Genomic DNA, 20365 nt, shown 5'->3' with positions numbered 1-20365 from the left:
CACTCACTCTTTTAGATCCACGACTGATTTGGACTTTACTCATTTGGGCTCACTCAGTTCGACTCAGGAGTCATTAGGACTCCCCCCACAGGGGGAATCTGCTAAAGCAGATGTTTGCGTATTGTGTGCGACACCATGGACCCCGAGCACCCACGTTTAGCCGTGCGTGGCTTCGCCGTGTCTGGGGAGAAGGGGATCCTGGTGGTTGAGCTGATTCCCAGTGTTTGGATCTTTAAGGCTCCTCGGCGGAGGCAACACTCCACTTTGGCCCACGCATCTCACGACGGCACCTCCAGGCTGACCCATCCGGGGGAATCTGTAGTCGCCTTTTCCTATCCTCCCCTCTTTCACCTTCCTATCTTCGTTCCTACAACTCTCTCGTCCTCTATTCTCTTCTTGTTTTTTTCTTACTTCCTGGCGGCAAGGGTTAACCTTGTGTAGACAAACTACCCTGTGTCGCCCCATGTTAGGTTATAGTTATGGTGTACAGCGGACGGAGGTAGGACTTGGTCGCAATTTCCTGTCCCATCCCCTTGTTGGGCTCCGTAGTGGGCGGCTGGTACCGTGGCCGAACAGCATACTTACTTTATGGCATCCTCAGCAAAACCAAATGATCGTTTTCAAAAAAGGTGGACCGATGTAACAGCTAAATTCTTTTCCCCAAAACAAGAAATCTTCCCCAAGTACCATGTCATCCACAGTGAAAACACTGGAAAACATACCCGGACAATTTCACCTTTTGTAGTGTCAAAGTCCCTAACAAACGTCCTCGGCCCCAGATACAAAGTAAGCAATCTGGCAAGCAGGGATCCCTGCTCAAACTCCAAAGCAGAGACCAGTACAGAAATCTTCATAAACAGGTCGCATTTGGGGACATCCCAGTAACTGTCACTGCCCACAGATCGTTGAACACTATTCAAGGTGTGATCTCAGAGAAGGAATTTCTGCTTCTCACTGAAGAAGAATAACTAGGCCTTTCCGAACAAAGTGTAATCAGACTGCACAGGATCAAAATCAGAAAAGACAACCAAGATGTGCCGACAAAGCACATAGTACTAACCTTCAATTCCAGCAAGATCCCTGACTCCACAGAAGTAGGCTATATCAAAGTAGACATCCGACCCTACATCTCGAACCCTAGGCGTTGCTTCAACTGACAAAAGTTTGGTCATGGCTCCCAGAGCTGTCTTGGCCGACAAACATGTGCCAAATGTGCTTCAAATGACCACAAATCCGAGGAGTGTGATGCCACACTACACTGCGCAAACTGTGCTGGTGGACACGCCGCGTACTAGCGGTCATGTCCCTTTTGGAAGAAGGAAAAAGACATAACAATAATAGTAAAGGAAAATATATTATTTAAAGAGGCACGTGAGCGTTACATTGTTGCACAGGGCACATTTGTTTTTACTGCTAAATGAAACTATTCCAATGTTGTGGAGTGTGGGGGCGGCGCACCACAACAGGATCTGGCCTCTGCCCAGGCACAGCCTAGGGCGAGACCATCCCCGCTCCAGGCAGGAACAGCAAGAGCTGTCCTGCCATTGCACAAACAGGGCCCGCCAGCCTCTCAAGCGGTAACCCACACGGCTTCCCCCCAACAGGAGAAGCCAGATACCCCCACATCCGCGTCTCATTCGTGGACCTCCATTGCCTCTGAGTAGGCAATGGATACAACCCCTTCTCCGCCACTGCTGCAGAGGCTGAATAGCTCTCTCGAACGAAAAAAAGAAGAAACAAAAACGTAATAACTGGACCAGACAAACCACGAACTTGCGTTTTTTATACAAATCCCCATAACTTGTTAAACATGGCGTTCCTCATTCAGTGGTACTGTCGTGGATTTCTTAAAACCTACAGCGACATAAAAACCTTTTAGGCTCACTTTCCTTAGTATCGTTATGTATACAGGTATGTATACAGGTGATCCCAACAAAAAGGTTTTATAAAAAACTATGAAGTCTTCCGGTGCGGCCGAGAGCAGTCAGGAAGGCTCTCTGGAGGCGTTGAAATTGTCGTCAGGAGTGATGTTGCAACTAGCGAAATCAGCCTAAAAACCAAATTTGAAGCCGTGGCTGTTACCGTCGTTTATTTTAAAACATTAACAATATGCTCTTTGCATCTACCACCACGTTTAACCATAACCCTTGCTGACTTGGAAGAACTTCTGCAACAGCTTCCAGAACCAAATCTCATAGTCGTTGATTTTGATGCCCACTCATCATTTTGGGGAAGTGAACTAACCGATGCTAGAAGTCGTATTTTAGAAGATTTTATTTTATGTAACGACATCTGCCTTCTTAACTGGAATGAAAACGTACTGCTCGCTAAGCTCCGGAAAAATGAGGTACTTAGACTTATCATTCTGTTCACCCTGCCTTTTTAGCAGTTTTAAATGGGATGTTCTAGACAACCCTTATGGGAACGATCGCCTGCCTGTGGTTATTAGCCTTTTATCCTCCCCAACAATCATCTCTGCTAAACCATGCCATTGGAAATTGCACCTGGCGGACTGGTCATTATTTAAATCAGCTCGTCTGGAGAAAATATTTTCAGATAGCCTCAGTGTGGAGGAAGTCAATGATATATTTACATCCTGTATTCTCGCTGCCGCGCATCTTGCCATTCCATAGAGTTCGGGAGTGATAAGAAAAAAATAAATATTGGTACACACAAGAATGCAGGGTAGCAAAGAAAGAACAAAATAAGGCATGGGGCGTTTTTCGTAGATACCCAACATACAAAAATCTAATAATTTTTAAAAAGGCCAGAGCTAAAGCTCGACATATCCGTCGTAGCACTGAAAAAACGTCCTGGCAAAATTACGTATCCTCAATAAATAGTTCAGTCGCATCAAAATATTCAACAACAGACCATCTGGTTCGCCTCGAAAACACAGTCAGAGAGGCTTTTATACACAAGCAACACTGCCTCGCCATTTTCTTTGTCCTAGACAAAGCGTACGGCATAACCTGGAGGTTCGGGATCCTACGTGACCTAGTAGATTTAGGGATCCGTGGGCGAATGCTGAAAGTTCTGAATGATTTTCTATCAAACGCACATTTAAGGTGCGTTTAGGTACTGTCAAAAACCTTTACCCAAGAAAATGGTGTTCCACAGGGATGTATTTTAAGCACAACGCTTTTTAGTTAAAATGACTTCCATTTCCAAAGTAATACCAAAATCTATTATGTACTCGATCTACGTCGACCATCTTCAAATAGCTTGCAGCTCTTCAAACGTAGCAACATGTGAGAGGCAAGTGCAGCTAACAATGAATAAACTAGTGGTATGGGCAGACAAAAGTGGATTTCAGTTTTCTCCAGAGAAAACAGTGGCAGTTGTGTTTTCACTCAGACGTGGAATATAAACTGACCCCACTCTGCATTTCAACGAGACCGAATTACCAGCTAAACATGAGCTCAAATTCCTGGGGATAACTTCTGACAAGAAATTCACATTCTTGTCTCATACAATACCCTTAAAAAGAAAGCTACCAAATTCCTAAATATACTCAAGGTCCTTTCAAGGGAACACTGGGGGTCCGATAGAACATGCCTTTTGAGCATTTATCACTCTGTTGTACTGTCTTGTTTGGATTACGGTTATGCAGTCTACGGGTCTGCAAGAGCATCATTCCTAAAACGACGGGACCCTGTGCACAACCTGGGTTTGCGTCTCGCATCTGGTGCATATAGAACCTCTCCCATAAGCAGTCTCTATGTTGAAACAAATGAACCCTCCCTCGAATACAGAAGAACCATGCTTATATTTTCATATCTCCTCAAAATACGCTCATTAGAAAAACATATATGCTACCCTCTTGTTATAAAGTGCAGCTCCAGAATGTTGTTCAATAATAGACCGCAACTAATCAGACCCTTGCTACTCCGGTGCGAGGATAAATGCCAAGAGCTGGGAATACTAAATTCCCTCCCTGATATTGAATCAAGGCACGATCCACTACCATCGTGGTACAGCACCCCTCCCCCCCCCCCCCCCCCCATTGTTTGTGATTTCACATTGACTCAGTTATGTAAACAGAAAACACCACATTAACATATTTTGCAAGACTTCTTAGCTCTTAAAGAAAAGTACTCAAATTGCACAAAGTTTTAAACAGATGGCTTCAAGACAATCAAGTATGTTGGAAGTGCAGTAGTGCAAGGAAAATGGGAAAAAAATATTGACTACCTCAGTGTACGAGCATTTTTACCGCTGAGTGTTATGCACTTGCTATGGCAGTAAGAAAAATAGCCAATGGGAACATCACAAACAGTATCATTTGCACAGACTCTCTAAGTGACTTAACCGCCCTTCACCACAAAAACGCAGTTGCTCCACTACTTGGAGACATCATACATAATATATCAGCAGCCTCTGCTCAAGGACGTAACATTTTGTTGGGTCCCGAGTTATGTCGGCATTGGAGGCAATGAGAGAGCAGACGTTTGCGCTGCTCAAACCCATGACAAACAGATCAAGAACATAAATATTCCTTACAAATACTGCATGGCGCTAGTGCGTTGTCAACTAAAGGAGAAATGGCAGTCGTCATAGTGTAGGAAGGTAAATAACAAACTCCATTTGGTGAAGCCAATTTTGGGGAAATGGAAATCATGTCATCATCAAGAACGTTTCATAGAAGTGATTTTATGATGATTCCGCATTTGCCATACATATTTGACGCATACTTTTTTGTTGAGAAAAGAAAACAAACCATTGTGTCAAGAATGCGGAGAGGAATTCACCATGAACCGTGTTTTATTTTCGTGCGCAAGACTTGAAACACAAAGAAACAAGTATTTGACTAGGTTTTACAATGAGCACATTCTGTTTCATCCAGCAATGATTTTAGGTGAAAATGGCCTTGTTGATCTGTCAGGCGTTTTTAGCTTTCTAAAGGAAGCAAATGTTTTAAAGAAACTGTAGAATGAATACATATACTCCACTCTACTCAAGATACAACTTTGTGCCTGGCGCATATGCCTGGCTCATGATAGCCTGAGTCGCTTATGCGCCACTAAACCCAATACAATACAATACAATACAATACAATACAATACAATACAATACAATACAATACAATACAATACAATAAAATACAATACAATACAATACAATACAATACAATAAATACAATACAATACAATACAATGCAGTACAATACAATACAATACAATACAATACAATGCAGTACAATACAATACAATACAATCATTACGACTCAGTCGCTCACTTAGCTGAGCAGTATCTTTTGCGCATGAGGCCTTGACGAAGATGATCACCTTTTACGTAGGAATTTCGTTTATTGCGCTTTGATTTGGTTGATATGTCTTCACTGAGTGAAGAGCTGTGGTTTTTACTGATTTTATCAAACACAATCAGGGTTTAATAATGCGGGCTTCAGCAGAGATGAAGAAAAGTCTAAAAAAGGTTGAGGGGGCTTCTGTCCACCTTATTGCATATCAGTAGCAAAATTCATCTCTGCGCAATGCACAAAATGCGCAGGGGAACGCACGCAGGAAGATGTCCCACAGAAGTATCTCTTTCGGTCACTGAGAGACATAGCTAAACCTCTTCGTCTACTAACCTCTACCCCTGAGGGTTACATCGGGCTCCCTGGACGCTCGCGAACGGTATACCGGAATTCCACTGTCACATCTTCCAGAAAATAAAAGTTTTCACCACTGCCACCACAACCACCACCACCACCACCACCACCACCAAGGCCTCACTCACCGCAATAAATCTCCTTCCCTAAAAGAAAATGGCCTTGTCGAATTTTTTATCTATTTCTGATTTTCGGATGGAAGTAAACCTCCTAAACAAACTAGCGTATTTATAAAAAGCACCTATTTTACCCTGAGTTTGGCGCGTGATGCCCTTAGTGGCATATGCGCCATAAAACCAAACAGAACACAACACAGCACACAACGCTAGTATGCTGTCGCACTGTTTTTTCCCTGTGCTTCATTATACGGTGTGTGGTTTGAAAGGCTGTTGCTTTACTGCCATATTACCTTCCCCGTGTAATGTTTTATCGCTGCGCTGTTTTAGAACATTACCTCCACTCCCTCCTTTTTGCGAGTTTCGCCTCATTACGACCCCTAGTACCTAATATGTTTTACAGATGGCGTCATGCACTCGCGTGCCATACTGTCACTCGATAATTTTCAGAGTACCGCGAAGGTCCCATCACGTGCTGGCAACCATGACCGGCACGGCCATGAAGCCCAGAAACTAACCAAGCGCGGAAGCGAGCCAAGATCAAAGCGACAACAGCAACTGAGGCTGGGGCCGGTGGAACACTCGTGAAACTTGGTTCAATGACAGCTGAACCTCTACATTGCCTGTGCTGTTTCGACGTAAGCTATTTCCTTGCGTGCTATTCGTTCTTTCCGAGCGCCTAAGTTCCTGCATGTTGCTGCTTTGGGAAGTAAATTACGGCTAGACACAGCGCGACCCTTTTTCTTTCACGCTGTGTAGCCAACTTCTTCCTTTTGTTCTACCTCACGCGTTGTTGTGTCGCGAGCGAGTAAAAGTTATGAAACACTTCATGAAGATGAAGGAGCCTGTTATATGTTTAAATTCATTTATTTTTATGGCTTATGCAGATTTTATCTCCTATTGCTATCACGTCTGCTTTCACTTTTTTTTTATTAACGTTTGCTTAAGGATCACCAATTACCTTGGTTTAGAAACAGCCCAAAAAATACGTATACTGAACTCTAGATTGCCCTATTTTACTTGCTTTAATTTATGGTCTCAACCTTTCGATGGCTGGAAAAATATTAGGTGAATTGGGCTCTAAAATATGGAAAAACAAAAGGTCGTTCAGCGCACGCAGGAGGAGCCGTCTGTGAAAACCGCACAAGTGTTTTACCCCGCTTTACAGGTGCATGCATATCATTAATCGCATGCACAGGCTGGTTGTGTCTCGCGCGCAGTATTGTCGCGCCAGTATTGCGACACCAAAACTAAACATAACACGAAATAACACGCACATGTAGTACCATGCAACTGGTTGTATCACATGCTGTCTGCTATTGTGAAGCGCAAAGCCCCTATGCATCTGCACAACATCTGTCGTGTTAATGCTGAGGAAAAGAGTTTGTGCCTGTAGTTTTCCCCCTTTCGTTATGCGTGAGAGTTTTGCGAGTGCTTTGAAGCTCCTTGTTTTTACGTTTGAAATGCCCACTGCACCCACGACAGCGTCAGTTGAAGCTGATTAAAACTGCGCATATTTTGCACTCGCTTGTAGTTATATGCCACCAGCACTGTTGAAAATGTAACCACACAGAACGGCTTTATCACGTGGCCTATAACAGCAAACCTTCCGAGCGATTAAGAACTGTCCAAGTTTTCGATTGCTTCAGGCGGCGAAAATGCAAACGTGCCAGTGTGTGCCCAGGCATCAGTTTGCTGCTTCGGCTTAAGATCAAAGTGGGATGTATTCTTTCTTGTACAGCCTGGAATGTGCAGTAGGTGAAGGCTGAGGAGTCTGCTTTGTGTTTTCTGACCTCAGGTAGTCCAGACTATAGAGTTTTAAAATTTTCTTTAATAACTGTGCATAGTTTCAAGGGATTGTCTAAACCTTCGCCGTTTTGATCTGGCGTGTTTGGGAGGAGGACGTGTTGGTGGCCCGTTACTGAGGCATATATTCTGCTGGGCGGCGGGTCGTAGACTCCGAACAGCAATGCCACAGATGACTTTTTATGCGTTTGCAGGGGCCACTGTTAGCATTTGAACTTGCGTTGTGCCTGGTCTCCAAACCTGGCGCTGGCACCTAGCGAGTGTACGGAAGAAGATGATTCAGCGCCCACGCAAACGACGACGAAGATGGCTGAGTTCCTGGCCGATCAGCTGGCGCGCGCACTCGAAGCTCGCACTGTCTTGATTTAGTTAGCGAAACCTTTTCATGCAACTCCAAGTAACCCGGGGGCAGCGACAATGTAGAGCTGATGGTTAGATGCATCGCCTGAGAGACTGATGATGTCCTTTAAATAACCCTAACCTGATCTATATGACACTAAACTACCCCACCCAGATGACCGTTAGGTTGGTTATTTGAAAGGCAAATACAGTCAAAACTCGGTTTAACGAAACTCGTTTTAACAAAAGTCTAGATTTAACAAATATATCCCGATTCCCTTCAGGCGCCCTTATGATTCGCGGGGCTGATACAAATAAAAGCAGAAGATACATGGCCTTGGTGCTACAATGCGCGGGCGTTTGGAGTACGTCGTTCGTTTAAACAAAGGAATTCGACCTCTCAAGTTTGATTTCATTTCAGAGGGAAATGGGCACACAAAACGCAGGCAAAACGACAGCACACAACCCGAATATTTGCGGCTGTGGTCATTTCATTTGTTCGTAGGAGCTATAAAAGCGTGCTTATCTGGGGCACCTGTTAGTACCACTAATGTTTGCCGCCTAAAGCCCCTTAATGTGAGAGGTCACTCTCTTTTATTATATAACCAACAGTACAGAATGATGAGGCCAAGAAGATGGGAGTCTAGGCAATACAAATCCATGTGAACGTGGGTTGAGGTAGGAACTCAGTTCACTCTGAACAGGCCGAGATTTTCCGCCGTGTCCAGGTTTCAGGTTTCAAAGGCCGTGGAGTCTCGATACTTGGCGCAATATTTATCCTACTATAGCATTCAAATTTTAAAAGGGTTCTATAATAACGACAATATGTTAAAGGGGCCCACAAACACCTCCCGAGCATTGCTCGTAAATTATCTCAGTCGCTAGGTTATGCTGCGATACACATCGGAACGTAATAAAACACGTCTACGCGCAGCACAGGTTCCACAATCCTATTCAAACGTTGGCGCTCTCTTTCCTTCGACCTTTGCGGTCACCTCTTCTCCTCTGTGCAACGCGTCTACGTACATGCGCTTTCGAATGACTATTCGTCTGCTTCTTTGCGACGTCACGCATCCGTAACTACCACTTATGCCAAAATAATTGTAATACGCTTAACTTTTAGTTATCAGGAATAAAAATTAGAATGTTTTGTAGACAGAAACTTTTTTTGAAAGCTTTTTTCCTTGCACTTCCGGTCTCGCGCGAGCACCGCGGTAACCACGGTAACCACGGCGCGGTCGTGCGTGAAGACCTCGTTTCAGTTCCCTGCGGGGCGTTTTCCGCTTGTGTATGTTCTCGTTTCTGGTGTATCCTTTACGAAATGGACTTCGAAATCGGCTTACCGGTCTCCAGCAGTAGGTTGGTGACTTAAATGCCGTGCCCCAGTGCACCGCGCCGTAGGTATTGCAGCAAAATGTCGGAGGCAACCGCTCCGTTCTCGTGTCCACCAAACCAAAATACGCACCTCGGATCGAGTCAAGGCGACAACATACGCTGGTAAGTAATGTGTTTACTAGCCTGAATATAGCTCACAGATAAACTATGGTTTCACAGGTGCAATGAGTTAGTCATTGTTGTGGTGTATCATTACTGTGGTGGTTTTTAAAATCCCACCGTCTGAACTGTTGACTTGATTGCGTCAAACGCGTTTTGTCACGTAGTAAGTTTGTAGCGTATGAACTTTTGTCTTATAGTAAATTAGCTAAGACAACTGTACCTATCTGGCTCGGCCGTACGCGATGCGCGAACTCGTGGTATCGTGTGGCGGCGTTGGCAGCTTTCGGTCCCTGATACTGGAGCAGACTGCGGGTTCGCATTGTACGCAGCAGCAACGAATTAAGCACCCTTACCTAACTTACTACGAGAAAATAAAAGTTACCGCAATATCAAAGCTCCGTGTGCAGTTTCACCACAAACGACTGAGCGGTTGAGCCGGAGAGATACAAGACGCCGCGGTAAACACGTATTAGGATTCGCATGCTGTGTCTGCCCCTTGCAAGGTTTCACATGACGTGCAGGGATGAGGAGGCACCGAAGAAACAAAGAAAACAACTTGATTTCGAGAGAAGGCCTACAGCATTTCTCTAGATAAGTCCTAGAGCATATCTGACTGGTTTTGTGGTAGCTTGTTTTTTGTTTCATAACAGCAGAAATGCTGCAGCCGCCATGATTCGGTGAACTGCTTTTTTGCCAAATGACTGGGTCTCATACCTCAAAAGAAGCTTCTACAGGCCCAGACCAAGGTGCGTGCTCAGCGATCTTCGACAGCGATGATGAGGAAAGCCGCTGCGTCCGACTTTTTAATGCTTCAGCATTGTATGGCTATGTAGCCAGCTCCGCATGGGCGTGACCTTGTTGGAGCTGTAAAAGAGGAACGAGTTGATATATCGAAAAAAGATTTGTACGTTCGGATAGAGTGCCAAGAAAGGTGTGCAAATGACAAAATTGTTGATGTGGGTTAATTAGGTAATTAAGAGCTAAATAAGTGTGTAATTGGGAGCCAAGAAAGCCGCCAGCCAACATCTGGTTTCGTTTATTAGCTTCTGGTCACATTGTCGGCAGAAATGCGAAAACCTGAGCGTGGCTTCTGAACGCGGTACATCGCGCGTCCCTTGGGGAACACAACCAGGGTTTCGTTGAACGCATCAAAGTTCACCGGCGTTCTATAATTGGTTTACAGGAAAGGAAAGGTGCAGTATTTTTATCTCGCGGAATCCCGCTCACACGTCGCGTGGACAACACAGCAACGCTTGGGCGCACGCATGCCCCGCTGGGGTGGTGCAGTGGTAAGACGCCAGACCACTGTGCCGGAGTACCCGGGTTCAAACCCTACCTCGGCGGCTGTGTTTCGATGGAGGCGAAACGAAGTGGTTTCCGTGTGCTGTGTGATGTCAGCGCACGTTAAAGATCACTAGGTGGTCGAAATTACTCCATAGCCCTCCACTACGGCTCCTCTTTATCTCCTTTCACTTACGGCGCGGTTGAGGAGTCCACAGAAAACAAGCGAGACAGTTACCGCGCCTTTCCCTTCCTATAACTCAATCTAGGCTTACCCATTTCTCCAGTGCAGATTCTGCAGTGATCTCGGAATTTTTTTTTTTGTTTTTCTCTTTCGTGTCTTTTTTTTTTTTTTGTGATAGCCTCCTTGCTTTTCCTCCCCATACTTTTCTCATTCTTTCTCTAATTGCCGTCGGTCTTACCCTTCTTTCCTGACCACTTTTATCGGTAACCTTTAATGGGCTTCACGCAAGTTACAGCTCAAGGTGTGCCCGGCGTATAGCGGCTCAAATCAGTAAATCTGCCGTATAGCCGAGTTGTCTTACAATACACAATTGATATAAAAAGGTGCCCGGAATGAGCCTTCACTGAAGAACGTTTTTCCTAGAAAAATAATATTACGCACCCGCCAATTTCTCCTTGTGTACGACGAGGGGGTAGAATAAGTAAAGAACACAACTGCTCTGAATGCATTGTGGCGATCTGTGGTGAAACCACCACGCGCTCGCTACTTTCTGTTCATTGTGTAGCTTACGCAATAGAGTGAGTGAGTGAACTTTATTAACTGCTCGGGGATCTTTTTCTTCGCCTCTTCAACTGAGGCTGACGAGCGGTTGGCACCCCCAGTCCAGGGCACCAGTGACTTTCGCTAGTTTGCGAGCTCTTGTGACCAGGTAGAGTTGAGCCTCCTCCGGGTCAGAGCTGGCCAGCAAAGCCTCCCACTGTCTTTCATTTGGGTTTTCAATTTTTTGTAGTTGATGTGAGCTGCATTCCCATGTTATGTGGTACAGGGTAGGGGGTCTTCCCGCACCACGGGCACTCGTCTCTGAATGTCGTGGGATGCATCATGTGTAATATGTGTAAATTAATGAAGGTGCCCGCCTGTAGCCGCCTCAGATCTATGGCCTCCTCGTTGCTGAGCTTTTTATGCGGCTCTGGATATACTTTCCACAAGCCTCTGTAGTGTTGTAGTATTGTGGTGTAGTCAGGGTTAAGCGGAATCAGGTCCTCTCTCGCGAGACTGTTGGGCGCACGGCAGGTTGCATGTCCTCGGGCTACCCTGTCTGCGTACAAATTCCCTGTGATCCCTGCATGCCCTGGAATCCTCGCTTGTGGCTCGCTTGTGGAAGTAAGGATTTGGTGCGCTACCTTAGATAATTTACCCCGTTGAAAATTTCTGCACGCGGATTGAGAGTCTGACAGTATCGTCAGACTCTCTCCCGTTTCTCTTCCTTGCCTAATGGCCAGTACGATAGCCACTTCCTCTGCCTCCGTGACTGTACAGTTTTGGATCGAGGAGCTAACTACCTCCTGGCCTTCGCAGTCTGTGACTGTGGCTATCGCCCTTTTTGCGTTGGTTTCGTATAAGGCTGCGTCGGTGAACCTGGACGTGTCTTGTTGGCCAATTATTTTTCCACAATACTCTGCTCTTGCCTGCCTCCTTCCCGGGTTTAGGCGGAGGTCCATGTTTCTTGGTATGGGTCGAACTCGGTACCAATTTCTGACTTCCCGCGATACCTCTGTTGTCTTGTTATAAGCCTGTAGGTGTGTACTATATCCCAGTTTTTCCAACACCTGTCTTCCTGTCCTCGTTTGTAGAAGTCTGTTTAGCTGTGACTTGATTTGGGCTTCTGCTGATTCTTGTATTGTATTGTGCAGACCCAGAGCTGCTAGCTTGTGGTTTGGTGTGTTCTTGGGGAGCTTGAGTGCGGTCTTGATCGCCATTTTGATGATGGCGTCCGCTCTGTATTCCTCTCCTTTGGTCATATTGAAGTAGGGTAGAGCATACGCTACTCTGCTAATAACGAGGCTCCGGACAAATTTGAGTGTGTCGGGCTCCTTCATCCTTATCTTTTTGCTGGTCACCCGTGCTATCATTCGGGCGACCTGCTGGGTCGAGGTCTTGAGCAGATTAAGTGTGTGTTGACACCTTTGATTCGATTGAAGCCACATCCCCAGGATCCTTACGGTTGTCTTTTCGGGTACTGTCTCCCCTTGCAGCCGGATCTCGAGCTTGTGGCCTTGATCTGTGGAAGCAGAGCGGTTGCCCTTCCCTCGCCAGAATCTGATCAGTTCTGATTTTCTTGATGAGCACTACAAGCCCCTCTGCTTTAGATATTCTTCGATGACAGATGCTGCTTCTTGTTGACCAACAATAAGTACGAGGGAAACGTCTGAATGTGGCGAATATGTCGACAAATGGTGCAAGGTGTACATTTCATGATGTCATGGTGTATTTCTTGTGCAATACAGTGTTCGTATGACTCTAAATTACGAAATTTACTTTCAGAATGTCCCTTGTAAAAATAAGGAAATCTCCTTTGTTTACTATATGACAAAATCAAGACGTGAAATAGAGCCTTGATATGATTATTCTTCTTTCCCGAAGAGGAGTTTCTCAGAATGAATACTTTTCCAGACCCTAAAAGATTTTCAAATATTTGTTTCCGAGAGCCTAAGAATCTGGCCATCGCTTGGCAGCCGCGCCAAACCGTGACGACATCCTCATCTCTGCTGGCTCGCACTTGTCTTTGCTGCTTTACGCACGCTTTTCGTGAAACACGACTCCAGGTTACTGACACTTTCTGAAGCAGTACGCTGCACAGAATGTGTCTCCGAAGACGCGAACGAGATCACGGAAATTTCGGTGCTTCCTTTCTTGTGCTGCCACTAGCTTCCCTGGGCTAACGCGGAGGTTTACGACGCATCGGTCTCCTCGTTGCCGCCAGCTCTCCATTCAGTCCTTCGTGCGTTACTTCCGTGACAAAAATATAGGAAATCATCGACTTGTGCAAAAAAAAAAAAATGCTGAATTAAACTCTGTGCTCAAGCGACGCCTAAATATCCGTCACCTATAGCAGCAGATAGGTTTACAGCTACCGTTTTGGGAGTTGACAGGGTGATCAGTGACATATTAGTCTTATCGGAACCGATGGCCGTTCGTTTTTTCGCGGCGGGTTCATGGGGAGCTTCCGAGATGCAGCAGACCGGATCACTGCCATCGTGTGCAGCTATGAGCAGCATTTTGACTACCTTTTCAAGCCATTGGTGCTTCTTCGGTGTTTTCGGTGTCCGGATGTTCACGTTTTGGTGCTCAGATGTTCACTCTTCGCTCTAGATGTTGGCTCTACCTCACCTCAAGGCTGCTGACGTCGGGAGCTGAAACATTTCCTACTTAAAAATTGAGCAGAGAAGCTGAGGACCACCTACGTGCATGAAAGCGAATGCTCGCTCATGCGGTGCGCTGCGCTATGAAGGAAGGAAAACCCAAGAGAGGCCGTGGCGTCAAAATTTCTGAAGCCTGAATTGAAGCTTACGCCATATTAAAATTGCTCGTTTCGACGATGTCCCAGCCCGATTGGGCATTCGCCTTGAGGGCCAAAGAAGAGCAGACGATCTTGCTTAGCATCCAGCCTCCGGCACTTCGCAGACTCGAGCAACTTGCACGGATCAAGGAAGAAGCATTGCTGGCCCAATCGCTGCGTACCTAGGTGCATGTCTCGTACACAACGAGCACCCTTTCGCGCTAGAACATCCACACATAGAGCAATCATAGCATTGACGAGGTATCGACGTGCCCATCGTTTTTTCGAGGTTTTTTATCCGACCGTGAGCATGTAAACGTATTCTCTCCTGCGTGGTAAAACGTGAAGCGTGTACAGCTCGTTAGGTGCAAAAAGCCGTTGGCGTAGGAGTTGCAGCAGCTGGCATAACGGGTCGGAAATAATCGAGCGGAAAAATCCTTATTGGTCGCCAGGTTTTTAACTTACAGCCATATGACATCGTGCGGAAAATTAAAACCTTCCTATTTTTAAAAATAAAGCTATATAACGAATAGGTTAAAGACCCTAATGAAGCCAAAATTGACGACGAGATTTCCTTAAAAAGGTATTTCAAAAATTAGAAATATTTCAACGAAATAAATTTCGTATGCATGCCAGATGGGCACGCAACGCATGGGCCACGAAGGGTCGTTGATGCCAAGCGTTTCAGAGGGACACCTGAAGGGTAAGGGAACTATATTAACGTGTGTTTTCGATGTGTACTGATGTTACAGTAACAGTAATTTTAACATCGATATCATTTAAACAAGAAAAAAATACGCACAATGAAAAGACAGTGTTAAATGAGATTTGCGTCTACTCTTGTTGAAACGCTGGTTGAAGCGACTACACAACGCCTGAAACATGGCAAAAAAATGTATTGCGACACGCCTGCGCTAAGACTAACCGGTAGGCGATAGTGGTCCAGGCTTCTGACGCAAAGAAGGCATCCTAAGTGAAATATACGGACCACGTTTTATACTAACCATAACGGAATGCCTCCTGTTTTTTGCGGCCCCGTGCAGAACAGAACGGGTAAACAAAATAGCACATTTTCAACTGCAGTCGGCCGACTGTGATATAACCCTCGATAAGGCGATGCGGACACGTTTCCATGATGACACTTTGTTGTGACACCAAATCTGATGATTCCATGCTGAAGACCACGTGGCTTCCGCCACACTTTTTGCTATGCCATTTGGAGGATAACGGCCCTGCTGCCTTCTCTTTCCTTTATGGCTGCCGCGATTATCACTCCCCATGCTTTCTCGTGTGACGCGCGCCACCACTTAAGCGGTAGCGCGATGCCTTCTATGCTTTTCATAAACGCGTCCTTTCCACTCATCCTCCTACTCTGATGGCACCCTTTTCACTCTCACTATTTTGAAAATGACTGCTTCGCTAGGTCATGTGGTGTGCGATGGCTAAGGCACACAATTAGACGTAAATATGTCACCGGTTCGAATCCTTATCGCAATCTAGCCCTTGACAAGCATGTTAATTAACTTGACAAGCATGGTAATTGGGAAACGAAATAGTATGGTACCGCCCGAAAGTTTATGCGAAAAATGGTTGGGCCAAAGTTTTGGCATAAAATAGGAGAAATAAGGCGTTGCGTGAAGGTCCATGAATGAGGGATACCTAAAGGCTAACGGCGTAAAGGTTTAAGTGTTCAACATTTTCTGGTTGGTCTGCCAACAACAGCGATTCGGATCTAGTTTAGCAGCATCTTCTGAACAGCACAGGTCTAGTTCTCGCATCGATTAGTGGCTGAGTGGTTTCTTGGGACACAGGGATACGGGTTAAATATTGTTCCATATAGGTATCGGTGCATTGCTTACCAGGTGGATTAATCTTGTCTCAGGTGAGATGAGTAATTGAAAATCATAACAGAAGCATTTTAAAGATTTATTACAAGAAAACTGGCTGTTTATATAGTGCTATTTAAAAGCGCCACACAGATTCCTTTCATTTTGTCAAGATTATTGCCCCTTATGCATCCTCGAGTATTTCTGGACCCATTAGGAGTCCTTTAGGAAGAAGTGAACAGCATCCATTACGACTGTTTTGCCTCCAGTGCTGATGCTTGCAATCATCTCTTACAGCAACCTAAACAGCACATTGTCTGCACGAATGATGCACTGCTTTAGAAGAGTGCATTCTCTACTTCTTTCCCGGCCGAGCTGCGCGCAGTGCGGCAGTAGCATATGTGCACGCTGAACAGTAATCTGTAGCATTTGTACTCTAAGCGTTTCATGGCGTACCAGATGTCGATCATTTCATCCGCAGTCACATGGTGGCCGTAAACGGCCTTTTTGTACTCGCACAATGAAGACAACTTCAAATTATGTGTGCCAACTAGGTGGAATCTGGCAACACCAGCCAGTTCAGCACACATTCCAGTGAGGTAAACGTCTTCCATTGGGAAGGGTTTGACGTGGCCGGTAACCCTGTACAGCAAATTGACCACACGGCCCCCTATAACATACATGCCTCCTGTTATGAAATCTGGGCGCTCTTCTGACGGGTACTCTTCGTAGGAGACGTACCATTTGTCTCGTGGGTCCCGTGAAAACCTTTGTTTGTGGCTGAGATGGCCATAGATGGAATCCTCCGCTTGTCCATGCATAGCGCGGTAAAGGTTGCCCAGGTTCGGAAAGCTGTCATCGTCTATCTTTACCACAAAACGGGCTTGAGGACAGTGAAGCGTTACCCAGCGGAGCATTGTGACCGTCTTGAGAGTCAGGTTACGGTACGAGTCCTTGAAGTCTTCCTGCACAATATCTGCGTATTGCAGTGACTCAAGCTCCAAGGTGTGCTGCAGCTTTGTGGTGCTAGGCTTGCCGAAAACGAAAATCAGCCTGTTACCAGCAGACGTCCTGACGTCTCTCCCCCATGTACGTCTGATGACATTTCGGGCATAGGAGTAATCAGCTGCGGAGAAGACCACGAAGAGATAATCTATAGGAGCACCTGTGGGACATGTATTGCTTGGATTAATGATGTAGTTGGAAGGCTTGTGGAAAGTCCTCTCTGCAGGAAAAGACTCTTTCGCGATGTCCCGGTCCGGAAACCACAAAATGGGGCCTTTACTGTAGGAAGTGCTGAGGAGTGGAACAAGTACGCGCAAGGTGATGTAGGCTGCCACTGCCAGAAAGGCAGCGAGGAACACAATTTTGATGCGGCATTGAAACCAGCTTGCAGGTCTTGGCAGAAGTGTCTGGAAGTAAACAAAAATAAATATCCTTCCTTGAGTGGCCTTAAATGGGAGCTTTCTGAACATTCCATTAAACTCATGTCCCTTCTTAGTCCCACTATTCCCTTTTAGTTCCATGTTCCACTCCTAATCTAATGACAGGGTTTGTACTCGGTACGACATTTACCCTAGAATTTGTTCATTCATTTATGGCTATGCGTAATACACTGCGGGGGGCAAAGTCCTAAGAAGGCCATGGCGCAATTTATATCATCTAACCAATAATCTCAGACACGTGCACAAACAGGCGCGCATGTACCTGATACTCCAGAGAATGGTAGTAATGCTGAAATGCTTTCCGTAATACTAGATTGGCAGAGACAGCTGGCGTGCGACGTAACAGATATAAAATGCTTTCAGAAATCTGTACATGATCGGTCTGAAGGTCCTGATCCTCATGTGATAAAGCTTTAGTCCTCTCCAGCCGAACTACACGACCGATGCTTCCTCTATTTTTTATAATGCCAGCCTTCGAAATGGGAGCCGTCGGTAAGCCTGACTTCAATAGATTACCAAGCGCTGCCTTTGGAGAAAGACCTAGGAAACTCGAAAATTTTCTTTTTAAAGTTATCGACTGGCTCTAGGAAAGGCTGCTTGCGTCAAGCTTGTGTCCGGACGCGTGGCGATGGCGTTCTGATGATTGCTCAGTCCCAATCATACTCGAAGCTTCTGTCAGATTCTTTCATCGTAGCCTTTATGGCGCAGTTCTCGCTTCATCTGTGGCGCGGCGCGTATTCCATCAACAATCGGCTGGAGCGGCAGCATTGCTCGTCGTTTGCAGGGAGCTTCGGCGTTAGCGCCAATTATTACTCGAGCATAGCGGTTGGAATAGTTCAGGCGTTGTTTGAGGACTTTCGTCGATTATTGCAGTTCTTTGCCAGGTGATTAACGCGTTGTAAATTTGATGCGTTCGTTTAGTCCACAAAAGCGTCTCGCCCGCGCAGTTCTTTCTTTACATTTATTATGAACCAAATATATATGCCGAGGTGACCACAAATTAATCCTCTCAGCGCAGGACAGTTAAAAACAAACGCTAAGATGCCACTAACCTAATTGGTAGTGAGTAGGTGCTTTGGCATCAGCTGCAGCGCCATCCATTCGAGAATGAGTTCACTTTCCGCTTTTTAAAGCAATCGTAACTGTAGGCTACCGTGTACACACAGAAAAGAAAATTTGACGCCAAGATGTAGACAGCTTATCCTGGCAAAATAGCCGTGACGTGAAAGCTACTGATACCTGAAAGTTTGGAAAAATGCCGCCTGAGGGAAGATTCATCATGCCTTATTTATTTCATTCGGTCATTTTCTTTACTAAACATGCTTGAATCGAAAACCATTGGGGCTAAACTTACTACTAACGACCTTTACCCTCTGATCTCTGATTTCTTATTTACTACTCAGCAGTTTCAGTGCCACTGCAGAAATGTTCCAGCTTGTTTCTAAATGATATACAAGACTTCAACAAGTCGCCACAGCTTTTCTCAGGTATGCCAACGCCGCTAGAGCCCACTATCTGTGCCTCCTTTTAAAACAGCGCCATGTTAGCGCTTGCAGCACATTCACGTCATGAACTGTGCACTCTATGACCCGTCAGTTTCTGACAAGAAGCCTGATGACCCCAAATACGCAACATGTAGGCTCCCTAACCAAGAAGGATGTAGAGCGCCGCCCAGCGAAGAAAGAGAGAACGTTACGAAAAATTGCTTTCTCTGCTGTTCTCCGCGTGCCACCACTCAGCTGGTATCTCTCACTCACAAGGTTTTATATACGATTTCTTTGCCAAAACTACGTCGTAGCTTGCAAAACTAAGACTAATATATTTGTGTCGGGACATGTTTCAAAGAATTGAAGGGGAAATGAGGGCTCGTTAGGATATAATAAAAACGTCAACAGTCAATGGGCGCAAGGTAAACGTAGGAGATGTTTTTCATGTTTTGTAGTTGATACTGAGAAGCACTAGTCCTGTGAGGATTTTAGGGAGAAAGAATAATGACTGTTGACTCCTGTACCTATATATATATATATATATATATATATATATATATATATATATATATATATATATATATATATATATATATATATATATATATATATATATATATATAATATAAATATAATATATAATATAATATAAATATATATAAATTTTTGCTTGGATAATCACAGAAATGAGTAATGTTATCTGCTTAGGGGAAAGATAAACACAAAGTAGGCTTCTTTCCTTCATGTATTATAACGAGCACCCTCATTTCCCCTTCATTTATCTGCTTATATATATATGTATAAAAATGAATCACCACGAGTTTAAAAACATAACAGTTGATTTATTTCGACGTTTCGATCGGGATCCGGTCTTTTTCAAAAATGAAGTACAGGAGGTTACACGCATATTCTTAAAACCGTTAACAGAGAGGGTGAAGAAGGCGACAACAAATGGCATACACACGTACACCAGGAGAGGGGAGAGAGAGGGAAAACGCCTAGCGTAGCGCGCTGCCCCCCCAAAAAAAGTGTGTGAGTGGGGAGGGGGGGGACGAAAAGAAAGAAACGAAAAGTTGAAAAGGTAAACGAGGGGGTGGGGGAGGTTCAACATTCTACAAAGAAGGAGGAACGGATGCGCCATTTGTGAGCGACCATGGAGCGACCGCGCCGCCGCCAGCCCCGTCACAGGTGTGGTCAGTCGCGGCGTGAAGACAAAAGCACAAAGGGCAAAAACATCCAAATTGGCTCCAGACGCCGCCACACGTGACGCACCAAACAGGAGTGGTACACAGATTATAACTACATGGTAAGGCTCGTTATACAAGGAAATGTCAGGGCAAAAATACAGATAAGTGAGCATATGCCACTCTTACAGCCACTGAACTGTTACTAACAGAGGGCACGCTAAAAGAGATTGGAAGAGGAGAAAT

The 20365-nt window shown here is 45.2% G+C and overlaps 1 protein-coding gene and 1 long non-coding RNA gene across 2 annotated transcripts in view; one reads left to right on the top strand and one right to left on the bottom strand.

Annotated features, from left to right (window-relative positions):
• LOC146185262 (uncharacterized) overlaps positions 1-7925 on the top strand; it is a 67852-nt gene extending 59927 nt beyond the window's left edge. The window contains exons 5-6 of the long non-coding RNA XR_014707980.1: positions 6181-6368; positions 7731-7925. This is a non-coding gene — a long non-coding RNA (uncharacterized LOC146185262). The remainder of the gene's footprint in view (positions 1-6180; positions 6369-7730) is intronic.
• Positions 7926-16341: 8416 nt separating this feature from the next.
• Positions 16342-17529, bottom strand: LOC146185261 (beta-1,3-galactosyltransferase 1-like). The gene has a single exon (XM_084607783.1). It carries the CDS (start codon positions 17527-17529, stop codon positions 16342-16344), a length of 1188 nt encoding a protein of 395 aa, XP_084463909.1.
• Positions 17530-20365: the final 2836 nt, after the last annotated feature.

This window comes from Amblyomma maculatum, chromosome 6, assembly GCF_055883805.1.
Source record: "Amblyomma maculatum isolate TAMU_Amacu chromosome 6, ASM5588380v1, whole genome shotgun sequence".
Taxonomy (NCBI): domain Eukaryota; kingdom Metazoa; phylum Arthropoda; class Arachnida; order Ixodida; family Ixodidae; genus Amblyomma; species Amblyomma maculatum.
The sequence above is the reverse complement of the archived record's forward strand: the minus strand, read 5'-3'. Positions and strand labels throughout refer to the sequence as shown.

Coding starts and splice junctions, on each gene's coding strand:
- LOC146185261 (XM_084607783.1), bottom strand. CDS start 17,529: ATGGAACTAAAAGGGAATAGTGGGACTAAGAAGGGACATGAGTTTAAT.